The sequence below is a fragment of the Lactuca sativa genome, chromosome 4, assembly GCF_002870075.4.
Source record: "Lactuca sativa cultivar Salinas chromosome 4, Lsat_Salinas_v11, whole genome shotgun sequence".
NCBI classification, from domain to species: domain Eukaryota; kingdom Viridiplantae; phylum Streptophyta; class Magnoliopsida; order Asterales; family Asteraceae; genus Lactuca; species Lactuca sativa.
In genome coordinates this window covers 234,944,386-234,970,624 of record NC_056626.2, presented here as the reverse complement: position 1 = coordinate 234,970,624, position 26,239 = coordinate 234,944,386, and the positions used below count along the sequence as shown (strand labels likewise).

The 26,239-nt window shown below is 38.2% G+C and overlaps 1 protein-coding gene across 1 annotated transcript; it reads right to left on the bottom strand.

Moving 5' to 3' along the window:
• Positions 1–13,957: 13,957 nt before the first annotated feature.
• Positions 13,958–15,096, bottom strand: LOC111897666 (uncharacterized). The gene is made up of 2 exons (XM_023893618.2): positions 14,493–15,096; positions 13,958–14,421 (listed from the first exon to the last, which is right to left on the bottom strand). Exons 1-2 carry the CDS (start codon positions 15,094–15,096, stop codon positions 13,958–13,960), a joined length of 1,068 nt encoding a protein of 355 aa, XP_023749386.2.
• Between the last annotated feature and the right edge of the window lie 11,143 nt (positions 15,097–26,239).

The window sequence follows — 26,239 nt, the reverse complement described above, 5'->3', positions numbered from 1 at the left end:
GAGAATAGAAAACATCAAAATCGGATTGATAACCCAAGATTTGGGAGTTTACCGCCCAAGAACACTTGGGGATTAAACTCCATTTTAAGGTCCAAAAGGGTTCCAATAACCCTCAAAGCTTTAGAACTTGAACTACAAGAATACGTTAATTATTGTGATTTAAATCGGAGCATGACTTAAATGTCATGACCCGAGTTGTAGCCAGAGTCTCTTGGAGGGAGAGCGTGAGTTTGCGTATAGATCTAAATGGATTGACAATCCTACATCTTGCTGCTAGCTACAGCCTGACCTGCAGGTCTGCGGGTGCCAAACGTCATTCCGTTATTACGACCATTCGTATGTCGTTGTTATCAGTCGATAGTATGGTGCAATTTATCACATAATGCCTTAATAAAAATCCGGTTTAAGGTAATTAGTACAACAGTAGTTCTTATAGCACTACACCATAGTACTATTTCATTTTCCCATTTCATTCACTTCGTGAACATTCACCCGACGCAAGGTAATGTAGAAACTATATTTTTGGATAATGATAGTTATACTTGGGAAAATACATACTCTTACAAGAGACACACATTCAGAGCAGTTAGGTCTTGGTAGAAGACTACATTCAGAACAGTTAGATCTTGGTAGAAGACACCTTCATATACTAGTAGAAATCATAGGGATTTCTAGGGTTTTTCAAACACTTACAGTTCATATACACTTTCAATACTTACAATACATATACTTACAAATTCTTACATACAAATTAAGTCACTAAAATACTTATGATCTCACCAGCTTCAAAGCTGATACTCGCTTTCAAAATTACTTGTATCTTCAGGTCATCATAGACAGGTACCGATGCAAGGAGAAAGGAAGATGGAGCTTATTCAAGACTTATCTTTCATTTTGATTTATGCTTTAGTGTTTATCAAAATTTGACATAACATATTTGTATAATAATTATATTATTAATGCAATGGATGATGTTGTTGCTTGTTTACTACTTTTCATTGTTTTGATACTGTACATGACGTCCTCCGCCCCAGAACCTTTCCGCTGTTCTTGGTTTTGGGGTGTGACATTTTGTCCTCAGTAACACTCCATAGAGATACGCGAGTGGAGGATAGTCATTTGATCTTTAAGTATTATTCCTAGTCAATTTTTTATTCCTATAAATTGGAGACATGTCCTCGGAGAACACTCCACAGAGATATGCGAGTGGAGGACCGCCCCCGTAACCAAAATCTCTTAGATTGGGAGCGTGACTTGAGTGTATAGATCTATACGGGGCTGACTACCCCGCACCTGACTGCTAGCTACAGCCGAACCGAAAGGTTCAAGGGTGATGAAAGTCATAAAGTGTGATGGACTACTTATTGCCATATCTTGTCTATCGTATCGTTATGGAACTTGCAATTTGGATAACAGAGATTTACTATTTAGTAATAATGGATTTAGTTATTAATTTACTTTGTAGTTATTAGTTTTATACACGTGTTAAAACTAATACATTTCAGTATACATCTTTTACATTACATCTCGGGTTGGTAAACTAACATACATTTCACATTAGGAAAATATGGGATTTTCCTGGGATCACAAATGAACATAACCAGAACCGTGTAACATAACAGACAACTAAACATTTCATAAAAGAAAATTGGGTCGTAACTTTTTCAGAAACCGAAAGGGAACTCGTACATTTTCAGAAAGCAAAACCGCTTATGAACTCACCAGCTTTATGTTGATTTTTAAAATGCTTGTATTCTCAGGTCCGCATTAGACAGGTACCCGATCATCCTTTTGCCGAAGACGGAGTGCATCGAAGTCACGTCTTACTTTTGTTCATATATACATATGTATAACACTGTACAACTTTACTTTTGAACAAATGTAAATTTTCTTATGTAATGTAATGGTTGTTTACTTTGCATACTGTGTGCATTGGATTTGATACTCAACAAGGAGTCCGCCCCAAAAATGTTTCCGCCTTGGTTTTCGGGGTGTGACAGATTGGTATCAGAGCCCTTGTTTATAGTGAATAAATTATACCAAAACTTACATGGTATAAAACTATAAACACTAAGGGGCCTAAGTGCTCTGAACTAAAAGTATACTTCAAAGTATAAGTATTTTCAAAAGTATACAAGTATACCTAACCGTCGAGATCCGTAACTACAAGTAGAACAAAACATAAGTAAATAGGTGTTGTATGTTGCGGTTAAACCTGGGCAGTTATGTAGTCGTGTCTAGGATCAATATAGCCTGGCCAACTATATTCATTCGAGACACGGCCAACATGTGCTTGGGAGTGACTGTGGACAGGCCCAAATCGTTGAGTAATCAAAGTTAAGAAAAAATACGATGCATGCATGCATCTTAAATACGATGCATGCATGCATATTAAATACCCTACCCTAGAAATAAATACGAGCGGACATGCCCAAATCATTAACACAAAAGACTATACTAAAAGCCCGATGACGCAACATATAATACCCAACAATCGACCTGGCCAAAGCCTCATCCAAAAGGTAAAATCTATGATTACTGATAATAATTTTGATTTATTTTTTTATAAACCTTATTTAAATCAAATTGCATAAGATATGACAGTTGTCACACCCCAAAACCAAGAATGGCAGAAATGTTCTGGGGCGGAGGACGTCATGTATAGTGTCACAACACAGTAAATGTAAATAAGCAAACAACATCATCCATTGCATTAAATATATAATTTTAATACAAGCGTGTTCTGTACAGTTTTAGACTCCAAAATAAAGTAATCAAAATAATAAGATGAGTCTTGGATGCGCTCCATCTTCTCAAAAGTTGGCCTCGGTACCTGTCTACTGATGACCTGAGAATACAAGTTATTTTGAAAGAGTTTATCAGCATTAAGCTGGTGAGTTCATAAGTATTTTAGTGTCGATGTTTGTTGTCAAAAACATTTGAACCTGTCTCAGTGTATATGTTTGGAAAATGTAAGTAAGTGTTTGTAAGTGTTTGTAAAAGTTTGAATCTCTCAGAAAAACCTATATTTTCTATTAAAGTAGCCACCAAGGCATAACTGTTTTGTCTGCTCGTTTGATGTAAAAGTGTGTAATTTCCCAAGTATAACTATCATTTAACAAAATATAGTTTGTACATTAATGTTTAAGTGAAATAATCACTAAATATATGTAATGGGTAAATCATTGTAGTACTGAAGTGTAGTATTATAGGAACTACTGTTGTACTAACAACCTTAAACCGGATTTATATTAAGGCATAATGTGATAAATTGCACCATACTATCGACTGATAACAACGACATAATGAACGGTCGTAATAACGGAATGACGTTTGGCACCCGCAGACCTGCAGGTCCGGCTGTAGCTAGCAGCAAGGTGTAGGATAGTCAATCCAGTATAGATCTATACGCAAACTCACGCTCTCCCTCCAAGAGAATTCTGGCTATAACTCGGGCCAGGACATTTAAGGCATGCTCCGACACAGTGGATCACAATTGTTAACGTGTTCATGTATATGTAATGTTACTTGTTCTAGTATCGTTGTATATGTTCTCTTCCTAGTATAGTTGTATATGTCCTCTTTTTAGTATAGTTGCATATGTTCTCTTTCTAGTATAGTTGTATATGTTCTCTTTCTAGTATAGTTGTATATGTTCTCTTTCTAGTATAGTTGTATATGTTCTCTTTCTAGTATAGGTGTATATGCTCTCTTTCTAGTGTAGTTGTATATGGTCTCTTTCTAGTATAGTTGTATATGATCCTGTGTTACCCCGATGGTAACTCACTAATGATGTACTGATAAGTATGAATATGGAAGTACTTTTATGTCTATATATGTATATATGATATATAAGTAATATTGAAATGACCGTCGGACGGTTACCCAAAATCCCACCAGACCACATCTCAAGCGCGAAAAGGAAATAGGGCGGGTGGCCTTCCTAAGCCCTTTAAACATTTCTTATATATCTATACATATATGGGCATGCAATTTATAAGAAGTAAACTAAAGTTTAATAAAAGAATTTGATAAGTAAAAGAGTTTGTAAAACATTTTGAAGTAAAACAGTTTGATAAACAGTTTCAACAGTGAATAAATCATTGGTTTCCTAGTTATTAATCACATGTGATTAATGCAATCACATGTGATTGATGCAATAAATATAAGTATTTAACTTGTATTCCCCCCCCATAAAGTATTTAAAACATTTAAAATCATTTCAAAGGTTAATTAAAGGGGTATGAACTCACTTGTGGTGAGTGGATTGGATTGAAGTATTGGATACCGTGCTAGGTGGCAAACGGAGACTTGTTCACACGCACGAGCCTAGTTATCATATAATGAGCATATATATAACTAATTAGCCAAATAATAACTTAATGAAATAAGTTGGGACACTTAGGAACATGTAAACACTTTGTATAAGTGTTATGGGTCCTAATGGTTGCATCTAAGTTGCTATGCGACAAGCTAAAGGGGTTTAAAGCTTCCAAGAACCTAGAATAAGAGTTTACTACCCAATAAACCCCACCCTTGGAGTTTACGGTCGTAAACCCTTGGGTTTACGGCCGTGAACTCCACTCTTGGTGGTTTTGGGTGTTTTAAGGTGCTAAAAGATTTCTAGAATAGGCCTAGCATTAGTGGTTTAATACTTTAGATAGTTTAAGGCCCTAGAATGCTCCTTTGAGGAGCTTACGGCCTAAAGACCATAACCCAAGAGTTTACGGCCATAAACTCCTATGGGGTGTTTGTTTTAATTCTTTTAAGTCTCTTTGTAAGCCCCCAAAATTAAGTATCCAATTTAGTAATCAATGAAGTTAATTGCTATTAAACTCAGATTGAGAAGAAGAAGAAATTGAATCAAGCATGCACACATTTATATCATATAAATGTCAGGTACACCTTGGGAAAACACACACATACGTCACTGACTTCTAGCAAAGAGTACAAACTGACACACCTCTGATGCTATAAATAGTACTCCTCCTACCAGCACAAGAGTGTGCAGCCAAGCACATGTGTGCGGCCGCACACACATGTGTGGCAGCACACATTACATGACTATAAACAAAATACTGCAAATTGACTCAATTAACTATACAAAAGGATGCCTAGCTCAAACCACAAATTATGTTCTTTCAGTCTCCCCCTTGGTTTGAGACTAGCATAGTCTTGTCATCATTCCTTTGGCTCCTCAGCAGGCTTCTCAAACAGCCTCAAATCTGATCTCCCCATTGAATCCATCCACAAACTTCCGTTTATGATTGTAGCTACCATTGCAGTGTATTCTTTAGCGGCAGCTTCCATTACTTCTTTTCTGCAGATTATCTGGTGACGAGCCAGAGTCCGTATGTCCCTTTCTCGAAAACGAAGAAGATCTTTTGCATTGATCAGCCTCAAAACATGTTCTTGATCCTTGAATTTGATGGCAGCAGTTGTAGTTTCGTCATCGTATGCCCAAAATTCCATATTGTCAAGATATCCCTCCTGGAAATGCTGAGGGATTGGAATTTCTTTTTGCTTCTTTGTAGCAGGCCATAATATAATCTTCATAGGTTTGCCTGTTTCTGGGTCGATAACATCCTTATCCTTTCGATAAAGGGCTTTGGCAGTCTTCATGCTGGGAAAATTTTATTTGACCTGCCTATCAAGGAACCTTTTAAAGTTTGATGCACTTGGATCTTGCGAGGGATTCTGAAAGGGAACTCTAGATAATTCTGCTAGATCAGTCATGGTCCAAGAATTGAAATCATGGGTGCTTTTGTAACATTCAAATATTCCTGAGTTTCGCTTCACCACCCACAAATTCGTTTATGGATCGAAAGCCCACATACGGATACCAGATCTGTCACCATACTTATCACCAAACTTTCTCTTTTTCAAATCCATTACAGTCAGGGCAGGTTCTTTTGCTTTGCGATTTTCATTTGAATTTTTCATAAACACAAGTCCTTCGCGCTGGTTTGCAGTCACAACTCTTTTGCCCTGTTTAACTGTGATTCTAGCTCTGCTACGTTCTGGTTCCTTTTCAAATCTGTCAACAATGGTAGTTGTTCTTGGAGCAGGTGGGTCAACAGGAAGATCATCAGTTGCATGAGGTGATTGAGCAGAAGGAGGATCAACTACTCCATGAGGCTGTTGGAAGAGGGCTTTAGTTTTTCACCAAAAGCATCATACAATACGTTCTTGAGATTAAGATAACTGGCTAGAACGGATCCAAGACTTGTTTGTAAATCTTTGATTTGTTTGGTCTTTTCTTCATCCTTTGCACTGAGCTCAAAGATATATGCAGAAAGTTGATCCATTTGAATTGATTTTTCAATGAGCTGTTGGCGGAGAACTCCAACTTCCTGTCGAAGATCGGATGAAGAGAATTTGTCATCATCTGTCCGACCCTCGTTAAATGATATTCCTTTCCCGCGTGAAGAGGTTGGACTTGATTGAGCCAAATGTCTTACTAGTCTGATGGAAGCTTCATCTAGAGAAGGTCGAGTTGGAGAATATTCTGGAACATAAGAGGATCCACCAGTCTCGAACATGGTGGTTGGACCTTCATTAGTCTGCTTTGGAGGAGAGTGAGCAAAAGTTGCAGTGATTGTTGAGGTAACTTGAGGAGCACTTTTGACAGTGGGAATCTCCAGACTTTCAAGAGATTGGCTTGTTCTTAAGAAAGTTTGAGAAGTCTGAGGTTCAGATAAGTCGGAAATGATTGGAGCTGATGTTGAGACAAATGACACAGAGGGAGGAATCTCTGATGTCACATCCCCTTGGCTTGTTGTGACCTCCAAGGGCTTTGAGGTGGAGAGTAGAATTTTGAGAGAATTTTCTTCAACTCTAGTCTTGGTTGCTAGAGAAACAACTTCATTGACTTATTGCACGATTGCTGGTGATACCGAGAAAAGGATCAAAGTCTTCATCATTGAGATCAAACTCTATGTTACTTGAAATATCATCATTGATTCCAGTAAAGTCGAAATCATTCAAAAACTGTATGCCATCATAAACATCATTGTCATCATCACCTCAAGAAGACTTTGAATCATTTGTTTTCTGATAATCATGTTCATCAGCTACACATGCTGTGGGAGAGTGATGAACCTCCTCCATTTCAGGCTCGGAGGGAGAGTGATGAATATCTTCATTTTCCATTGGCATTGAATGTTCTTCCGATTCATCTCTATCATCTTCTTTAAAGATTCCAAATTTTATCAATGGGAATTTTCCTTCAAAAACAAATTTCCCACCTCTCTTCTGTTTCATTAGCCCAAAAGCACTTGGACCAATGGATTTGAAATCTAAGACATCATTTCCTCTCTGCAGCTCGGCGTGATTCAAGTTGAGGATGATTTGCAGAAATCTTGGATACATCCAGAATTTATCTCTTTTGTTCCCTTCAAGATTCAGGATCATTTCATTCAGAATGAATTTTGAGAAATTAAACTCAAAACCTGTAGCCAATGCTGCAATGGCACCGGTGTTAGCAAGAGAGATCTCGTTAGCTCCAGATCACCTGCCGGAAATACAGCTCACGAACACATGAGCCAAATACTTCCAACACGGAGGAAGCAACTTCTTGATTGTAGGGGGAAATGTTCCCTCATAGCCCATATGCTCCAGAACATCCTGAGTCTGATGAATATCAATCTCCATGGTATACTCAGGTCTGTCCGATATTTGAAGGGATTCTCTTATGATGCTCTCCGTTACTTGAATTTTCTTTTCTTCAATTTTTGCTTCAACAAATTTGTCACCCTGACCATTGTTCTTTACGACAACATTTCTCCAAAATTCTTTGATCAAACTCTGGTAGATAGTAGGACTTGTTGTTAGGGCAAGAACCAAACATGATTTCTTCAATCCATCCACAATGAATTTCATGTCACTGTGGGCTACAGGAGGGTCTTCAAGAAAAATTGCAGAGTTATGAGCTTTAGCAAATTCCTGGTCTCCCATTTTAATCTGAAAGTAAACACATGAAAAATTAGGGCAATAAGAAAATGTTCAGTCGCACACTCACAAAATCATGCAGCCGCACACGCTTGTGTGGCAGCACACAGTCAGCCGCACACTAATGTGTGCGGCCGCACACGATCAACCACACACGCTTGTATGGTAGCACACGGTTAGCCGCACACTCATGTGTGCGGCCGCACACGGTCAGCCGCACACTCACGTGTGCGACCGCATACACAGTGTACGGTTACCCAAATAAACATCTTTATTAAAATGAAACAGCAAATAATAGATAAATTTTGAAAAATGATGAAAAATTTAGCCGCATTCATAAGAATTACCGAGTACGAGCTTGTTTTTATTGAAACTTGAAGAAAATTTTTAAGGAAATTGAGAGAGAAAATATGTGTGTGCGGTTGAGGCAATAGTAAATGACGGTGAAAAAGCCTCACCGCACACACGCTATATATATTCACAGAATTTATACATTCTCCCCCTTGTCTTTTAAACAATTATTCCAAAACCCCTTTTTGCACACAATTTTCTTAAAAAATTGCTTTGAGGATTAATAATTTTTTTTTTTTAATTTCGACGTTTTAATAATAAAAAATAAAATAAAAAATAAAAATAAAAATAAAAATAAAAATAAAGTAAAATAAAATAAAATTTTAAAAATTTATTAATCGACAAGAATCAATTTAAACCTTTATAAATTCCTCTAATTTGTTGAGGATTAGGGATCAAAGTTTTTTTTTTTTTTTTTTTGGACGACCGTTATCTGCTTGTTAGTACCTTTCATATTCACATCTTTGTCTTGTCGATTGTCGGTATTGTTGTCCATTTAAACACGAAAAATTGTGACAAAAATAGGACGTATTGCAAATGACTAGACAAAGTGATCCTGATTTCCTAGATATTATATCTTAAGGACCATTTAGCTGACGACCAGGGATATTGTTGTCCACCTAAATTGAGCAGCGAGATCTATAGACAATCTGTATATGTTCAATTTTAAGTGTACTAGAACGTGTTTCCCGCTTCCTGATATGCCCCAGCCATCAAGAACTTCCAGAGTACTCCTTATACCGGGTTAGCAGACAACCATTCAGAGAGAGAAGAGATACAAAATTCTTCAGAGGGGTTGAGAATAATGTCACACCCCCAAACCAGAACGGCGGAAACGTTCAGGGGCGGAGGACGTCATATTCAGTATCATAACAGTTCATAGAAAGGAAAGTACACACCACCATCTATATTGAGTTTTTCAAAATGTTTACATAATAGAATTCGTTACATGTTCAAAAGGTAAATACATAACATCTTTCAAAAGAAGTAATTAACGCCAGCGCGTTAATCCCCAAAGGTTGATTTCCAACCTGCTTAGCGGTTCCCTGAGAATACAAGTTATTTGAAAGAGAAAGTGTCAACAATTAAGTTGGTGAGTTCATAAGTGGTGTAGAAAAGTCGAATGCCATTCCAAATAGGTGTATGTTATCCAAGAAAATCCCTTATTTTCTTATAAAAGTGTGGAATGCATATGAATGTTCATGTTATAAGTTGTAAATAGTTGCACCAGAAAAATCCCTTAATTTCCTATTAGTTGTTTGTTTGTATACAGGAAACACCCTTATTTTCCTAACATAACTGGCAGTCTCTAAGACCGAAAATCGCAAGCAACCGACATGCTTAAAATATGTGGCATAGCTTTATATAATAAAGCTATACGAAGATCGCACTTGTTAGATGAACAATAGTTCTAATAGCCACTTGTTCATAAAACAATAATACCATGTTAATTGTATATCCGATGAGTTTTATAACCATACTAAACATAATATCCCTGTAGCGACGTTCTTCAGGCGTCGTAGCGTTATGACAAATTGTCACCCCAAAAGACGGACTGTAGCTAACAGTCAGGGCGCGGGATCATGGCTTCCCGTATAGATCTATACACATTTGACACGTTCTCCGACCGGGAGACTCTGGTTATAGACAGGACTTGTAGCGATACCTTTTAGCAAAAAGGCAGTGTTTGAAGATGTACTCGTCTCACGGATACTCAACTAAGTCCGTATTAAAGTAGTAGTTTTGTATGCAAAGTTTTATCCTTTTTCACAATGTTTGACAAAGCATAAATTATAAGTTCTTGAATGTATAAAATGGTTTAGCAACGAAGGATACCTTGGAATTTCTAAATACTTTGTATAAATCTAGTGCATGCAAAGTATGACAAGAGTATTCACATAGTAGTGATGAATCCAAAGTTATTCATTTGATAAAAACGAGTAAAGTAAAACCTGATGAAATACACGATAATAATCGTGTGTTTACTTGTAATTCCCCTCGAAAAGAGTATAAAAAGCATTTAAAAACGTATTTAAATTGTGTTTGTAGGGGTATGAACTCACCTGAAAGTTTGAAGATAGCGAGATGGAAAACCGGGCAGAGTTTCGTCTCGGGAAACGGATTTTTCTCGGGATCTTCGGGAATCTCGGGAATAGAATTGACCTTCGGGACTTGAGCAAAATGACCAGGGCTTCGGGGTAGTGCGGGCACAGAAAACGAGGCAAAACGGAAGAAACTAAAGAGAGAATGAGCAAAATTCCCGGGAACCCTCGCATCTCTATTTATAGGGTTGCTGAACCGCCTCGGTACGCCGGGCGTACGCTAATACGCAGCGCGTACGCGTACGTCATGCGTGACTGAGTCCTCGACTGCCTCGGCTTCGGATGGGACAGGGAGGGGGTAGCTTCGCATAGGGGCGACGTGGACGGACCGAGACCAAGGCCCTCGCGTACGCGCGGCGTACGGGGTTACGCGGCGTGTAACTCGGATGAGGATGCTGACTCCTCCTTCGGATATTACCAGATTTTGAATTGAATTTATATATAATTTATTTAATAAACTTCAAAAAATCATATCTTCTTCATACGATCTCCGTTTTCGATGGTCTTTATATCCACGCGTAGGTGAGACTATGATCTACAACTTTCCTTTAGACTCCGTCGGCAAATTCCAAAATTATTTTTATTATTTATTTATTAAATTGACGTGATTAAGGAAATTCTTCTAAAATTCATAACTTCGTTATCTGACGTCGGATTTGGGCGTTCTTTTCGTGTATGTTTGTTGTTTAATGATATCTATGACTTTCATTTAGATACCTAAGGTCAAAAAGTATTTTATCGAAACTTCGCGTTTTTCCGTATATCCGTATTGCCGGTTTTGTCGGAAAACATAGAATGGTCATAACTTCTTCGTTATAACTCGGATTTTAGTGTTCTTTATATATTTGGAAACCTTAAGACGATATATACTACATAGTGTACTCCAAACAGAGCTTTTGAATAATTCATTTATCGATGATATTCCTATTACATTCCAAAGAGGTTACAAGACTCGATTTATAATGACCTGAAATAACGGGTTGTTACAAATAAGAAAGTTGCATATGCTGTGTACCAGGTCGGATTAGAAGTCGCGCAAAGGAGACAGCATATGGCTAACAGGAAAGGAAACACCATCCGTTTCTGTAAGTTCCCGGCACAACCGATCACCCAAGTCCACGGCTCTGGCACGAGCCCGACTTGCTATGGATGTGGCGAGGCAGGCCACTTTAAGAGGGACTGCCCCAAAGCGAGAAATGCTGGAGGAGCAGGGAGGGTACTAGCTATAGGCCACGAGGAAGCTGTTGCTGACCCGACAGTGGTGACTGGTATGTTCCTCCTCGATAACTCCTATGTGTGCATTCTGTTCGATAGTGGAGCGGAGCAAAGCTTCGTAAACCATAAATTAGCTCGCATGCTTAAGCAACAACCACACACACTTAAGGAACAATTCACAGTAGAAAGGGCTAATGGAAAAACTGAAAGTACGAATAGCATATACTTAGGTTGTATCCTAACACTAGATAACCATTCATTCCCAATCGACCTCATGCCGGTCTCAATAAAAAGCTTCGACGTTATTATCGGTATGGATTGGTTAAGTCTTCATCGCACCGACATCATGTGCTACGAGAAAGCAGTCCGTCTAAACCTTCCGTCTAACGAAACTCTTATAGTCTACGGCGACAAACCTGGTGCGAGTCTTCACATTATATCGAGTATTCAAGCACAGAAATATTTGCGCAAAGAATACCACGCATTCCTTGCTCACGTCGTCGACACGAACCTCGAAACGAAAGAACTAAAGAACATCCCAATAGTGAGCGACTTCCCCGACATTTTCCCAGAAGAGCTACCTGGATTACCTCCGCCACGATAGATCGAGTTCAGAATCGACTTAGTCCTAGGAGCTACCCCAGTAGCCATGTCGCCCTACCGTTTAGCACCAGCTGAGATGCAGGAACTCTCTGGTCAACTTAACGAACTGCTCAGCAAGGGCTTTATAAGACCAAGTTTCTCACCTTGGGGAGCACCGGTCTTGTTCTTTAAGAAGAAAGACGGATCATTCCATATGTGTATCGACTACAAAGAACTCAACAATTTGACGGTCAAGAATCGTTACCCTCTGCCTTCCATAGATGATCTATTTGACCAACTACAAGGGGCGAACTATTTTTCCAAGATTGATCTGAGATCCGAATATCACCAGCTACGAGTACTAGAGGAGGATGTGCCGAAGACAGCCTTCCGAACTCGTTACGGACACTATGAGTTCGTGGTGATGCCATTCGGATTGACCAATGCGCCCGCAGTCTTCATGGATCTGATGAATAGAGTATGTCGACCTTACATGGATCAGTTCATCATCGTTTTCATTGACGACATCCTGATCTACTCCCGAAGTAAGGAAGAGCATGGCGATCATCTGCGAAAAGTTCTAGGGACTTTACGAAAGGAGAAACATTATGCGAAGTTCTCGAAATGTGAATTTTGGATCCGAAGAGTCGAATTCTTAGGACACGTGGTAAACGAAGAGGGAATCCACGTGGACCCATCTAAAATTAAAGCCATTGAGAACTGGTCAGCACCCAAGACGCCTACAGAAATTCATTAATTTCTAGGTCTAGCTGGCTACTACTGCAGATTCATTCAGAACTTCTCCCGAATAGCGAAACCTCTTACAACCCTGACCTAGAAAGGCGTGGCCTTTGACTGGGAAGAGAAACAAGAGAGAGCATTCCAAACGCTCAAGCGAGCCTTGTGCACCGCGCCAATACTATCCCTTCCCAAAGGGATAGAAGACTTCGTAGTCTATTGCGATGCATCAAATCTAGGGCTCGGATGTGTTCTGATGCAGCGAGGTAAGGTCATCGCCTACGCCTCGAGATAGTTGAAGACACACGAGGTTAATTACACGACCCACGATCTTGAACTAGGAGCGGTGGTGTTTGCTCTGAAGATCTGGAGACATTACTTGTATGGAACGAAAAGCACTATCTTTACCGACCACAAGAGTTTACAACATGAGACAACGACGGTGGGTTGAGCTACTCAATGACTACAAATGCGATATTCGTTATCATCCAGGTAAAGCCAACGTAGTAGCAGACGCCCTAAGTCGGAAGGAATATTCTGGTCGCAAAGTCAAGTCATTGTCAATAACCATCCATTCACACTTGTCTAAGCAAATTCAGGAGGCCCAACTTGAGGCCATGAAACCTGAAAATGTGACGAGTGAATCCCTTACAGGAATGGACAAGAATTTAGAAGCCAAGGGTGATGGAGCCTTAGGTGCTATTTGTTTTTCCGAAGTGAATCTGTCTAAAGTCTGCGGACCACCTCTGCAGCCCTCTGCAACAGAAGAGGTGGACCAAAGTGCTGCAGACTGTAATGAGAAACATGTTTATTTTTTTAACGTCTGCAGACTGCTGCAGATATTAAAAAATTTAAAATAAAGTAATTTAATAAATCGAAATTAGTCTTACAATAACATTTTTAAATCCAAAAAATTTAATAATTGTAGTATTAAAACATTGAAATAAAATTCAAACAACGAAATTAGTCTTACAATAACATTTTTAAATAAAATTCATACAACCAAACTTTAATAATTTTCATTCCATATTTTGCATCAATTGTTCGGCAATTTCATCCCGTAACTGGCTCATATATTGACGGTCCGCAGCAATACCATATGTTGGAATCTCATCTTCATCATTATCAACGACCGCATTGTTATTCCGAACCGAGACATTCGGTTCATCATATCGTGCAAAAAACTCATCACGTAGTCCCTCTCTTCTTATAAAATTATGAAGCGCAAAACATGCTAGGGTAATGTTTCGTTGTGTAACCAACGAGAATGGTGTCATCCTCTTCAGTATAGGGAATTGTTCTTTCAAGACACCAAAAGCACGCTCAATGACATTCCGAAGTTTTGCGTGTCGATAGTTAAATTTTTCTTTATTCGTTAATGTACATCTTCGATGGAAATCTCCAAGCCAATACCTAACATTACGGTATGGTGCCATAAAACCTCGAATGTTTGCATAGGCGGCATCACAAAGATAATATTTATCTGTAAAAAACAAAAAAAAAGTCATTTATTTTCAAATAAAGATAAAACTATTTAAATAACCATAAATTTACCTGGAGGTGGAAGCGGGAATGGTGCATGTGGATTTGCTAATGCTTCTGATAAAATTCTAGAATCGTGTGTTATCCCTTCCCAACCGGAAACAACAAACGTAAACATCATGTTAAAGTCACATATTGCCAATACATTTTGGTAACAATCGCCTTTTCCCCTACTTCTATATAAATCATGTTTGTTTGCAGGGACAACAACGTGTATCAAAGTGCCATCAAGTGCACCAACTGCTCCCTTGAACACCCGCCGTAGCCTCCTATTATGTCCCGGAATGTTTGGATTCGGATTAAAAGATGTTGGTACTATAATGTCATGTGCGAAAAGCAACATTTTGTCCAACACTTCATGAAAAAACTTATGAATTGTTTGCTTTGAGTGTTGAAATCTCCGCTTGATAATCACATAGCGTTGGTTATGACCGATCATCATCAAAAACATAGCCATCTTCTCCTCAACCGACACATGTTTGCTATCCTTTAACGCGTAGTTTACTCTAAAATGAGCACATAGCTGGACAAATGATTCACGAGACATGCATAGCACTTCAAGACATTGTAGAGGATTACGGTGAAGTAACTCTAACGTAAATTCATGTCTTGTCATTTCCGAATCATTGTCCCGCACTCGTTTGACACCCCTCTTCCAAAAGTAGCGGACGTACAAATACATAAGAATTATGAGTAGTATCTTTTTGTCGTGATCAATTACAATAATATAACATAAGATAATAACATAAGATAATAATAATAACATAAGATAATAATATAACATAAGATAATAACATAAATCTCAAGTACCAAAAAAATATAACATAAATTTCAAGTACTAAAAAAATATAACATAAATTTCAAGTACCAAAAAACATATCATAAATCCCAAGTAACAAATAACCAAATAACATTCAAGTACCAAATAACCAAATAACATTCAAGTACCAAAACATATCATAAATCCCAAATAGCAAATAACCAAATAACATATAAACTTAACGAAAAATCTTTCCATCCTTTAAAACTCCTAAACTTGTAGCTGTCATCTCGATCCATCCTCTTAATATTTGTGGATCATTAGGCAAATTTACCCACATCTCTCTAATATTCATGGTCCCTCCAAAAATGTGATACGCAGCAAATCGTATAGGGTCTATTGGGTCTAACTCGAGCAACTCAAGCTTCTCTAAACACTAGGGAATTGTTGGCCCTTGAGTCAAATGGCGTAGAGCTTTTTGCATCTCCAGTGCTAAATCATCAGCAGTAATAGAAGCTTTAGGAGAGGCACAAGAAGGTGGATCAGGTGAGGCACTAGGAGCTCGAGGTCTAGGAGTTGAGGGTTTAGCCCTTTTGTTGGGGTTACCAGAAGGTGAAGCAGCATAAGGTGAATCAGCAGAAGGTGAAGCAGCAGAAGGTGGAGTCTGAGTAAAATGTTCACTTGTATGATTGGAAAAAAAATCATCTTCATCTATGTTAATGGAAGGGGCGTCCAAAAGCTGTAATGGTGCGCCATGGAAAGAAGATGATCCCGATGGTGTTTGGGATGTGGCATAGCTGAGATTACCAGATACACTACTTCCATCAAAGACTTCTGCACAAAGCTCTGGAAACAATAATAGGACGGTTTTCAAAGAAGCGGCTTTCGGATGTCCCTAAACGCAATCAATGTAACATAAGATAATAATATAACAAAATACATATAAGTGTGTGTGTGTGTATATATATATATATATATATATATATATATATATATATATATATATATATATATATATGTATACCTTTTTAAAGTCCTCCCACTCCTCATTTGTTAAGTTAAAAGTATTTGTTTGTGGGTTGTAAAGGTTTCCAGTTTTGTTTTTTAAGTATAACCATCCTGTGTATTTGGCTTTAAGGTTATCATAGGCGTTTTTTAATTGTCGTTGATTCAAATCCACGCCATACTTTTCCTTAATAGTTGTTCCTAACTTGTGCCATGATTGTTCGTGCAAACTCAAACCTTTTCTACCCACGGTTTGCACTTCTTCAATACAAGTTTGCAATAAGCATTTTGTTTGCTCATTGGTCCATGTATGTTTATCTCCCATTGCTAATAACAAAAAAATATATAAAATACATACTTTAGCTACAAAGATTAGTCATATTCCAACATAATCAACAAATAAGTTTAGCATATTCAACAACAATACATCATGAATGAACAAAAAAAACCATATAAGCAAATATTATGATTTCAGCATGGAAACTTACATATAAGTTTATGATATCAGCATAAATCAACATTCAACATTCAACAAATATAAATTTCAGCAGAAAATCTGTTTAAAGAACAATATATCATAAATTTTACATTCAACAAAGATTTTAACAAAGGTTGCAACATCTCAGCAACAAAATCCTAACTCAAATAAAAAAATTGGTACTCAAATTCATACAATTGGTACTTAAATGTATCAGAAATCAGAAAATTGGTACTCAAATTCATAGAATTGGTACTCAAATACATAAGAAATCAGATGAAAAAAAAAACAAAAAAAAAATTAATTGATCTTGAAACCGAGGGCATCAAGAAATCAGAAAATTGGTCCTCAAATTCAAAGAATCGGTACTCAAATGCATAAGAAATCACAGAATTTGTACTCAATTTCATACAATCGGTACTCAAATCAATAAGAAACTAGAAGAAAAAAAAAATTAACTGATCTTGAAACCGAGGGCAGCAAGAAATCAGAAAATTGGTCCTCAAATTCAAAGAATCGGTACTCAAATGCATAAGAAATCACAGAATTTGTACTCAATTTCATACAATCGGTACTCAATTTCGTATAATCGGTACTAATTAAAAAAAATGTTACCTGATGAATCGAGGGCAGCAGCAAGCAGCGACGGCGACCGGCGTTGCAGAGGAGAACGGCAAAGGCGACCGGCGATGGGGTGGCAGCGGAGGCTGGAGTCGAGTCGGACCACCTCTGGATCGATAGTTGGCTGCCGAGAAGAAAAAGGAGAAAGTACGAGAAGGCAGCGGCGTTTTTTTTTTGTTTAGGGCATAGAGTGTTTTTTTAGATGAGGTTAGAAGTAGTTAGAAGAGGTAAGTCCACTGCTGCGTGGGGAAGAGGACGGGAAGAGGTTTTTGAACCCGAAGTCTGCAAAAAAACAAACTGCTGCGAACCTAAAAGTGCTGCGCGTATGCTGCGCCACGCAACACTAAGAGGTTAGAAGAGTTTATTTTAAAAAAACAAACACAACCTTATATTTCATGAACCGGATCTAGACACCGAAGCACGGTGGTTTCCGAGACTTGGTCATGACCGAGGCGCACAACACTCGATATTCCGTCCACTCAGGTTCAGATAAGATGTATTTGGATCTTAAAAAGTTATACTGGTGGCCTAATATGAAAGCAGAGATTGCTACCTTCGTATGTAAATTCCTTACTTGCGCAAAGGTTAAGGTCGAGTACTAGAAGCCCTCTGGTTTACTGCAACAACCAGAGATTCCAGAATGGAAGTGGGAGCGGATCACTATGGATTTCATAACCAAGTTGCCCAAGACAACGGGTGGACTTGATACCATATGGGTCATCGTCGATAGATTGACCAAGTCTGCACACTTCCTACCTATCAAAGAAACTGGCAAGATGGAGAAACTTACGAGAACATACATTAGGGAAATCGTGCGACTGCATGGTGTATCTATATCCATTATCTCCGATAGAGATAGTAGGTTCACCTCAAGGTTCTGGCAGTCACTACAACATTCCCTGGGAACAAGGTTGGACATGAGCATAGCCTACCATCCACAGACAGACGGACAGAGTGAGAGGACCATGAAAACACTGGAAGATATGTTGCGAGCCTGTGTGATTGATTTTGGAAAGGCATGGGATACTTATTTACCCCTTGTCGAATTTTCCTATAATAACAGTTATCACACGAGCATCAAGGCTGCTCCATTCGAAGCTCTCTACGGCCGAAAGTGCAGATCCCCTCTGTGCTAGGCTGAGGTGGGTGATACCCAATTAGCCAGGGGGCAAGCTTCCAACAGTACTCTCACCGGTCCGGAAATCATTCGGGAAACGACAGAGAAAATCGTTCAGATCCGGGAACGATTGAAAGCCTCTAGAGACCGACAGAAGAGCTACGATGATAAACGAAGAAAACCTTTGGAATTTCAGGTGGGAGACCGAGTCCTTCTCAAAGTCTCACCCTGGAAAGGCTTGATACGCTTCAGCAAGCGTGGGAAGCTTAATCCGAGGTACATAGGGCCTTTCGAGATTCTTGCAAGAGTCGGCCCCGTAGCTTACAAACTCGACATACCCGACACACTTCGTAACGTACATTCTACATTCCACGTATCTAACTTGAAAAAGTGTCTGTCCGAAGAGACTCTTGTAATCCCACTCGACAAGATCGAGATCAACGAGAGCCTCAACTTCGTGGAAGAACCGGTAGAAATCATGGACCGTGAGGTCAAGCAGACAAAGCAAAGCCATATCCCTATCGTGAAGGTTTGCTGGAACGCCAAGCGAGGACCGGAATTCACTTGGGAACGCGAGGATCAGATGAAACTGAAATACCCTCATCTTTTCGCTTAATTGTTTTAACTTCATATTTGCTTAAATTCTAATTTCGGGACGAAATTCCTTCTACCGGGGGGATGATGTGACAACCCGAAATTTCCATTTGTATGAACATTATCTATTCAATAGAAGCTAGTCTAGTTTCAGTGAATTTCAGACTTTTCTGAATAAGTTTGTGTACATTAGGGTTTACATTTAAGGAGTTATCAGGACAGTGGATGCTCATGGGTTTGTGAAACTTGAGCCTTTCAAACTTCATAATGTTAGAATCAAATTCCGGAATAAAAATATTTTTTGCCAAAATATTTCAGGACTATAAATAGATTTTGAATTAATTCAGAAATCTATTTATAGTCCTGAAATATTTTGGCAGAAAATATTTTTATTCCGGAATTTGATTCTAACATTATGAAGTTTGAAAGGCTCAAGCTTCACAAACCCATAAGCATCCACTCTCCTGATAACTCCTTAAATGTAAACCCTAATGTACACAAACTTATTCGGAAAAGTCTGAAATTCACTGAAACTGGACTAGCTTCTATGGAATAGATAATGTTCGTACAAATGGAAATTTTGGGTTGTCACAACAGTTGTCCATAAAGCTTATGATTCTAGCATAGAAGTTAGTGAGAAGTTGGATAGTGACCTGACTAGAATTAGATTACATTTTGAAGATCGCAAGCTTAAGGTTATATCATTAGAGAGAGAACTTGTAATGGGTAAGGATGAATGTATTATTTTGAATGAAAAATGTAAAATTTCAGTTAGTGAAAGAAATATATATTGGTTACTGATAATCAATTTGATAATGTGAAAATTGATGCTTTGCATAATTCGACCGATATTCTTGAAGCTAATGAAAGAATGACTCACAATTTGCATCATCCCTAGTTCAAAGCACTTACTCTTGGAAGCGAGTTTCCGAAGCTAGTTGTTTTTCTCCTAAAGAAACTTCAAAACTTAATGTTTATGGGAGATATTCTGAAACGTACTTATTCGGATACCTCTGTCTCACCATTGTTGTCGCTTCATGAGACTCGGAAAAATATCAATCATTGATCCCTGAGTTCAAATCGATCACTATTACATATCCTGATTCCATGACATTTCTGCCTCTGATATCCCTAGACCCAAATTAGTCTTCGGAACCCTTACATAACGCATAAAATAATAGAGTTTGTCTTCATAACTCCGGTCCTCCGAATAATTTTGTTATCGAGGAAATCATTCCTGAGACAAATGAAAATGACTCGGATCAATTCAATTCCATTTTTACTTCCCTTGATAGTGACGTAGAACTTAAGAGTGATAATGACACCTCTTTTGATTCTTGTGACTCCAAGTCTAATGTGGTTCAAAAATCGACGGTAGTGCCAATTAAACCTCATTTCAACAATCCATCGGTTGGAAAAACTTCCAAGTCATCATCTGACTCTCGGAAGAAACCTTGGTTGAACAAGAAAGTCATTGTTCATCCAAATATTGAATCTAGGAAAGCTCTTGAGAAAGAAAATAGTTCTAGACAATGCTCTAGGTTCCTTGAGAAATCCGAGAAGAAAATGCCTCAAACAGTTATTCCAGATGATAGGAATCATAATACTTTCATGGATGTTAAGATTTTTAAGAGACCATTTGTTCCTATTAGCTCGGATATTCGTAATGCTTATGTCAATGGTGTGAAGAATATAACTGTTGATATGTGACATCCTCTAATTTACAGAACAAATTAAAACTTTTCTTTACTCTTTAAAAATCATCTATTTATATTGACAAAAAATCCCAGTACAAAAGATCATTTTGATTTGAAATGCTTCTTTCCAAAATGTTAAAACCATAAGGATGTCATAATCAACACAAATACATAAGTTACAGTGTAAAGACCTGATGGTCTTGAACACTATTGCAAACTGTCTGTTAATCACTCAACATCCTAATCAAGTTCCAGTGGTTTAAGTTTTGATACATGTGATGCATATGAACTGAGTGGGTGTTACACCCCAAAACCGAGAACAGCAGAAATGTTCTGGGGTGGAGGACGTCATGTACGGTATAACAACACAGTATAATAGTAAACAAGTAAACAACATCATCCATTGCATTAAATAAATAATTTTAATACAAGTGTATTTTGTAGTATATAAGACATCAAAATATGAATCAAAATAAAGCTGAGCCTTGTATGCGCTACATCTTCTCAAAAGCTGGCATCGGTACTTTTCTACTGATGACCTGAGAATACAAGTTATTTTGAAAGAGTTTATCATCATTAAAGCTAGTGAGTTCATAAGTATTTAGTGTCTATGTTTGTATCAAAATGTTTGAAATGGTGTTTGATGTACAAATTTGTAAAAGTTTGTAGTAAAAGTATGTGAATGTGTGTAAGTGTTTGTAAATGTTTATAACTCCTAGAAAATCCTATATTTTCTACTAAAAGTAGCCTTCAACCAAGGCACAACTATTTTTATATGTTTGTTTCTTGTAAAAGTGTGTAATTTTCCCAAGTGTAACTATCATTATCAAAATATAGTTTGTACATTAATGTTTAAGTGAAGTAATCACCAAATAAATGAAAAGGGTAAATTAATGTAGTATTGTAGACTTGTATTATAGGAACTACTGCTATACTAACTACCTTAAACCGGATTCATATCAAGGTATTATGTGATTAATTGTACCAAAGTATAAACTTTTGAACACGACGATGTAAGACGTTGAAAGTAGTGACATTTGGCACCCGTAGACCTGCAGGTCCCGCTGTAGCTAACAAGAAGGTGTAGGATAGTGAATCAAGTATAGATCTATACGCAAACTCACGCTCTCCCTCGATGAGATTCTGGCTACAACTCGGGTCATGACAATGAAGGCATGCTCTAATACAATGGATCACATTTATGTTAAAGTATACTTGTATATGTAATGTATTGTTTCTCATCATAGTATCGTTGTATATGTTCTCATCATAGTATGGTTGTATATCTTCTCATAGTAGTAAGTAATATAACCCTAAACTATACCTATTATAGTTTATTAGCAGACTTGTTTGTATGACTGAATGTACTAAACTGAGATAAAAGTCTTCATATCTATACATATATACATAATATATATATATATATATATATATATATATATATATATATATATATATATATATATATATATATATATATATATATATATATAAGGATTCAACGACACTCGGACAAACAACCGGGTACTTTAAGTCCACAACAAAACAAGGACAAGAAATAAAGTGGGTTATCTCTCCTAAGTCCTTCAACCCTTATTGATATAACTATATATGTATTAGACATGGTTTTAACAATATATAAGTTTGAAAACTGTAAAAGAAAGGTTTAGTATACAAAAGTGAATTTGATAAAGAGTTTGACATGTAAAATAGTTTGATTAGCAGTTTGAAGTCATTTGTTGGTAAAACAGTTTATAAGTATGCAAAATCCATTAGCATGCTAGTTATTAATCACATGCGATTGATCTAATAACTAACATGATTCAACTTGTATTCCCCCCTATAAAGCATTTAAAAACATTTAAATGCATTTCAAAGCTTAATTAAGGGGTATGAACTCACTTGTAGTGAGTGGTTTGGATGAACGGATGGTATAGGATGCAAAGTATCAAGTGAAGGCTTGAGCACACAAACGGATCCTATTTATCATATAATAACACATATATGTATACAATTAGTCATTTAATAACTAATTAACCAAGTTAAGACACCCTAGAATATGGAAAAAGACTTTGATTCGAGTGATGGTAGTATCAAGGGTTGCATTTAAGGGTTGTATAGCCACTTTAAGGAGTTTTCGGTGCAAGAGGTTTTCAATTTATTTGGCTTTCAGTCCAATAGGTTTTTGATCCAATGGTTGGCCGAAAACTCTTGTTCTTTGATGCATAAGGTATTTTACAAGGTTTCCCAATAAGCAAGTTGTGTTCTAGACTCCATACTAAGCGTTAGGAAGGCTTAAATTCATTTGGACACCTTTAATTAGGGTTTTTGGTTTAGGGAGATGCAAAGAAGGGTGTTTTCAGCCCAAAACACTAGTGTGTGTTCTTGGTGTTCTTGGTGTAACTAAGAACACTTGGAGATGTACATAAATGGAATGATTTCATGGATGAAATCATGTAAAAACACTTGAATATGGGAGGAATCAACTAGATAGGGTAAGAAACACTTACATTTTAAAGATCTAGAAGGAAAAATCAGATGATACTTGAGAGGATTTCGGTCCTTGTTCTTGAAAGAGAGAAAAAGTGAAAAATATGGCTAAGTGCCATATATATACTCATGGGGGTTTTCGGCCCAAATAGTGTTTGGACCGAAAACTCCTAACTCTTGGAATTTTTGCAAAAATGATGCAAAATGAACTTAGGGCATCCTCTCTCCTGTTATTCCTTGAAGTGCTAAGATCTAAAACACTTAAACTGACTCCTAAAATGATTTACAGATAGCAGAAATAGTTCTGATTTCTATTGAAGTGAATGATTGTTCAGGATAGTAATTTCGGGTTGTTACATCATCCCCCCGTTAGAAGGAATTTCATCCCGAAATTAGAGTTTAAACAAATAAGTAGTTACAAATAACTAAGTAAATAGATGAGGATATTTCAGTTTCATCTGATCCTCTCGCTCCCAAGTGAATTCAGGTCCTCGCTTGGCGTTCGAGCGAACCTTTACTATTGGGATGCGGCTTTGCTTCGTCTGCTTGACCTCACGGTCCATAAGCTCTACAGGTTCTTCCACCTGGAATTCTAAAGGCTTCCAAATGGAGCAGCTTTGATGCTCGTGTGATAACTGTCATTGTAGGAAAATTTGACAAGGGGTAAGTGAGTATCCCATGCTTTCCCAAAATCAATCACACATGCTCTTAGCATATCTTCCAGTGTTTGGATGGTCCTCTCACTTTGTCCGTCTATCTGAGGATGGTAAGTTGTGCTCATGTCTAACCTTGTTCCTAGGGAACTTTGTAGTGAATGCCCGAATCTTGAAGTGAACCTACTATCTCTGTCAGAGATAATGGATATAGGAACACCATGCAGTCGCATGATTTCCCTAATGTATGTTTCTATGATAGGCAGGAAGTGTGCAGACTTGGTCAATCTATCCACGATGACCCATATGGTATCAAGTCCACCCGTTGTCTTGGGCAACTTGGTTATGAAATCCATAGTGATCCGCTCCCACTTCCATTTTGGAATCTCTGGTTGTTGCAGCAAACCGGAGGGTTTCTGGTATTCGACATTTACCTTTGTGCAAGTAAGGCATTTACTCACGAAGGTAGCAATCTCTACTTTCATTTTAGGCCAGTAGTATAACTATTTAAGATCCAGATAAATCTCATCTAAACCTGGGTGGACGGAGTACCGAGTGTTGTGCACCTCGGTCATCACCAAGTCTCGGAAGCCACCGTGTTTCGGTGTCCAGATCCGGTCCATGAAATATAATTCACCGCCACCCTTGGCTTCTAAGTTCTTATTCATTCCTTTAAGGGATTCACCCGCCACGTTTTCAGGTTTCAAGGCTTCAAGTTGAGCCTCGTGAATTTGTGTAGACAAGTGTGAATGGATAGTCATTCTCAACGATTTGACCCTTCGACATTGGCTTTTCCCGGATGATAACGAATTTCGCATTTGTAATCATTGAGTAGCTTGACCCACCGTCGTTGTCTCATATTGAGCTCCTTCTGATCGAATACGTGTTGTAAACTCTTGTGGTCTCTTAAGATGGTGCTTTTTGTGCCATACAGCTAATGTCTGCAGATCTTTAGGGCAAACACAACTACTTCTAATTCAAGATCGTGCGTGGTGTAGTTGACTTCGTGTGTCTTTAGTTGCCTTGAGGCATAGGCAATGACCTTACGTCGTTGCATCAGAACACAACCGAGCCCTTGGTTGGATGCATCGAAGTATACAACGAAGTCTTCTATCCCTTATGGGAGGGATAGTATCGGTGTGGTGCATAAGGATCTCTTTAGTGTTTGAAATGCTTTTTCTTGTTTCTCTTCCTAGTCAAAGGCCACTCCTTTCTAGGTCAGGGTAGTAAGAGGTTTCGCAATCCGGTAGAAGTTTTGTATGAAGCTGTGGTAGTAGCTAGCGGGACCTTGAAATTGACGAATTTCTATAGGCATCTTCGGTGCTGACCAGTTATCAATGGCCTTAATTTTGGATGGGTCCACATGGATTCCCTCTTTGCTGACCACGTGTCCTAAGAATTCGACTCTTCGGATCCAAAATTCAAATTTAGAGAACTTCGCATAGAGCTTCTCCGTTCATAAAATTCCTAGAAGTTGTCGCCGGTGATCGCCATGCTCTTCCTTACTTCGAGAGTACATTAGGATGTCATCAATGAAAACAATGACGAACTGATCCAAGTAAGGACGACATACTCTATTCATCAAATCCATGAACACTGTGGGCACATTGGTCAATCCGAACGGCATCACCATGAACTCGTAGTGCCCGTAACGAGTTCGGAAGGCTGTCTTTGGAACATCCTCCTCTAGTACTCGTAACTGGTGATACCCGAATTTTAGATCAATTTTGGAAAAGTAACTCGGCCCTTGCAGTTGGTCAAATAAATCATCTATGTGAGGCAGAGGGTAACGATTTTTGACCGTCAGTTTGTTGAGTTCTCTGTAGTCGATACACATACGGAATGAGCCATCTTTCTTCTTAACGAACAAGACCGGTGCTCCCAAGGGTGAGAAGCTTGGTCTTATAAAGCCCTTGCTGAGCAGTTCGTTAAGTTGACCACATAGTTCCTGCATCTCATGTGGTGCTAATCGGTAGGGCGATTTGGCTACTGGGGTAGCTCCTGGGACTAAGTCGATTCTAAACTCGACTTGTCGTTGCAGAGGTAATCCTGGTAGTTCTTCTGGAAAGATGTCGAGAAAATCGCTCACTACCGGAATGTTCTTTAGTTCTTTCATTTCTAGGCTCGTATCGACAACATGAGTAAGGAATGCACGATATTCCTTACGTAGATACTTTTGTGCTTGAATGTTTGAGATGATACGGAGACTCGTGTCGGGTTTGTCGCCGTAGATGATGAGAGTTTTATTAGACGGAAGATTAAGGCATAAAGCCTTTTCGTAACACATAATGTCAGCACGATGAAGACTCAACCAATCTATTCCGATGATGACGTCGAAGCTTTT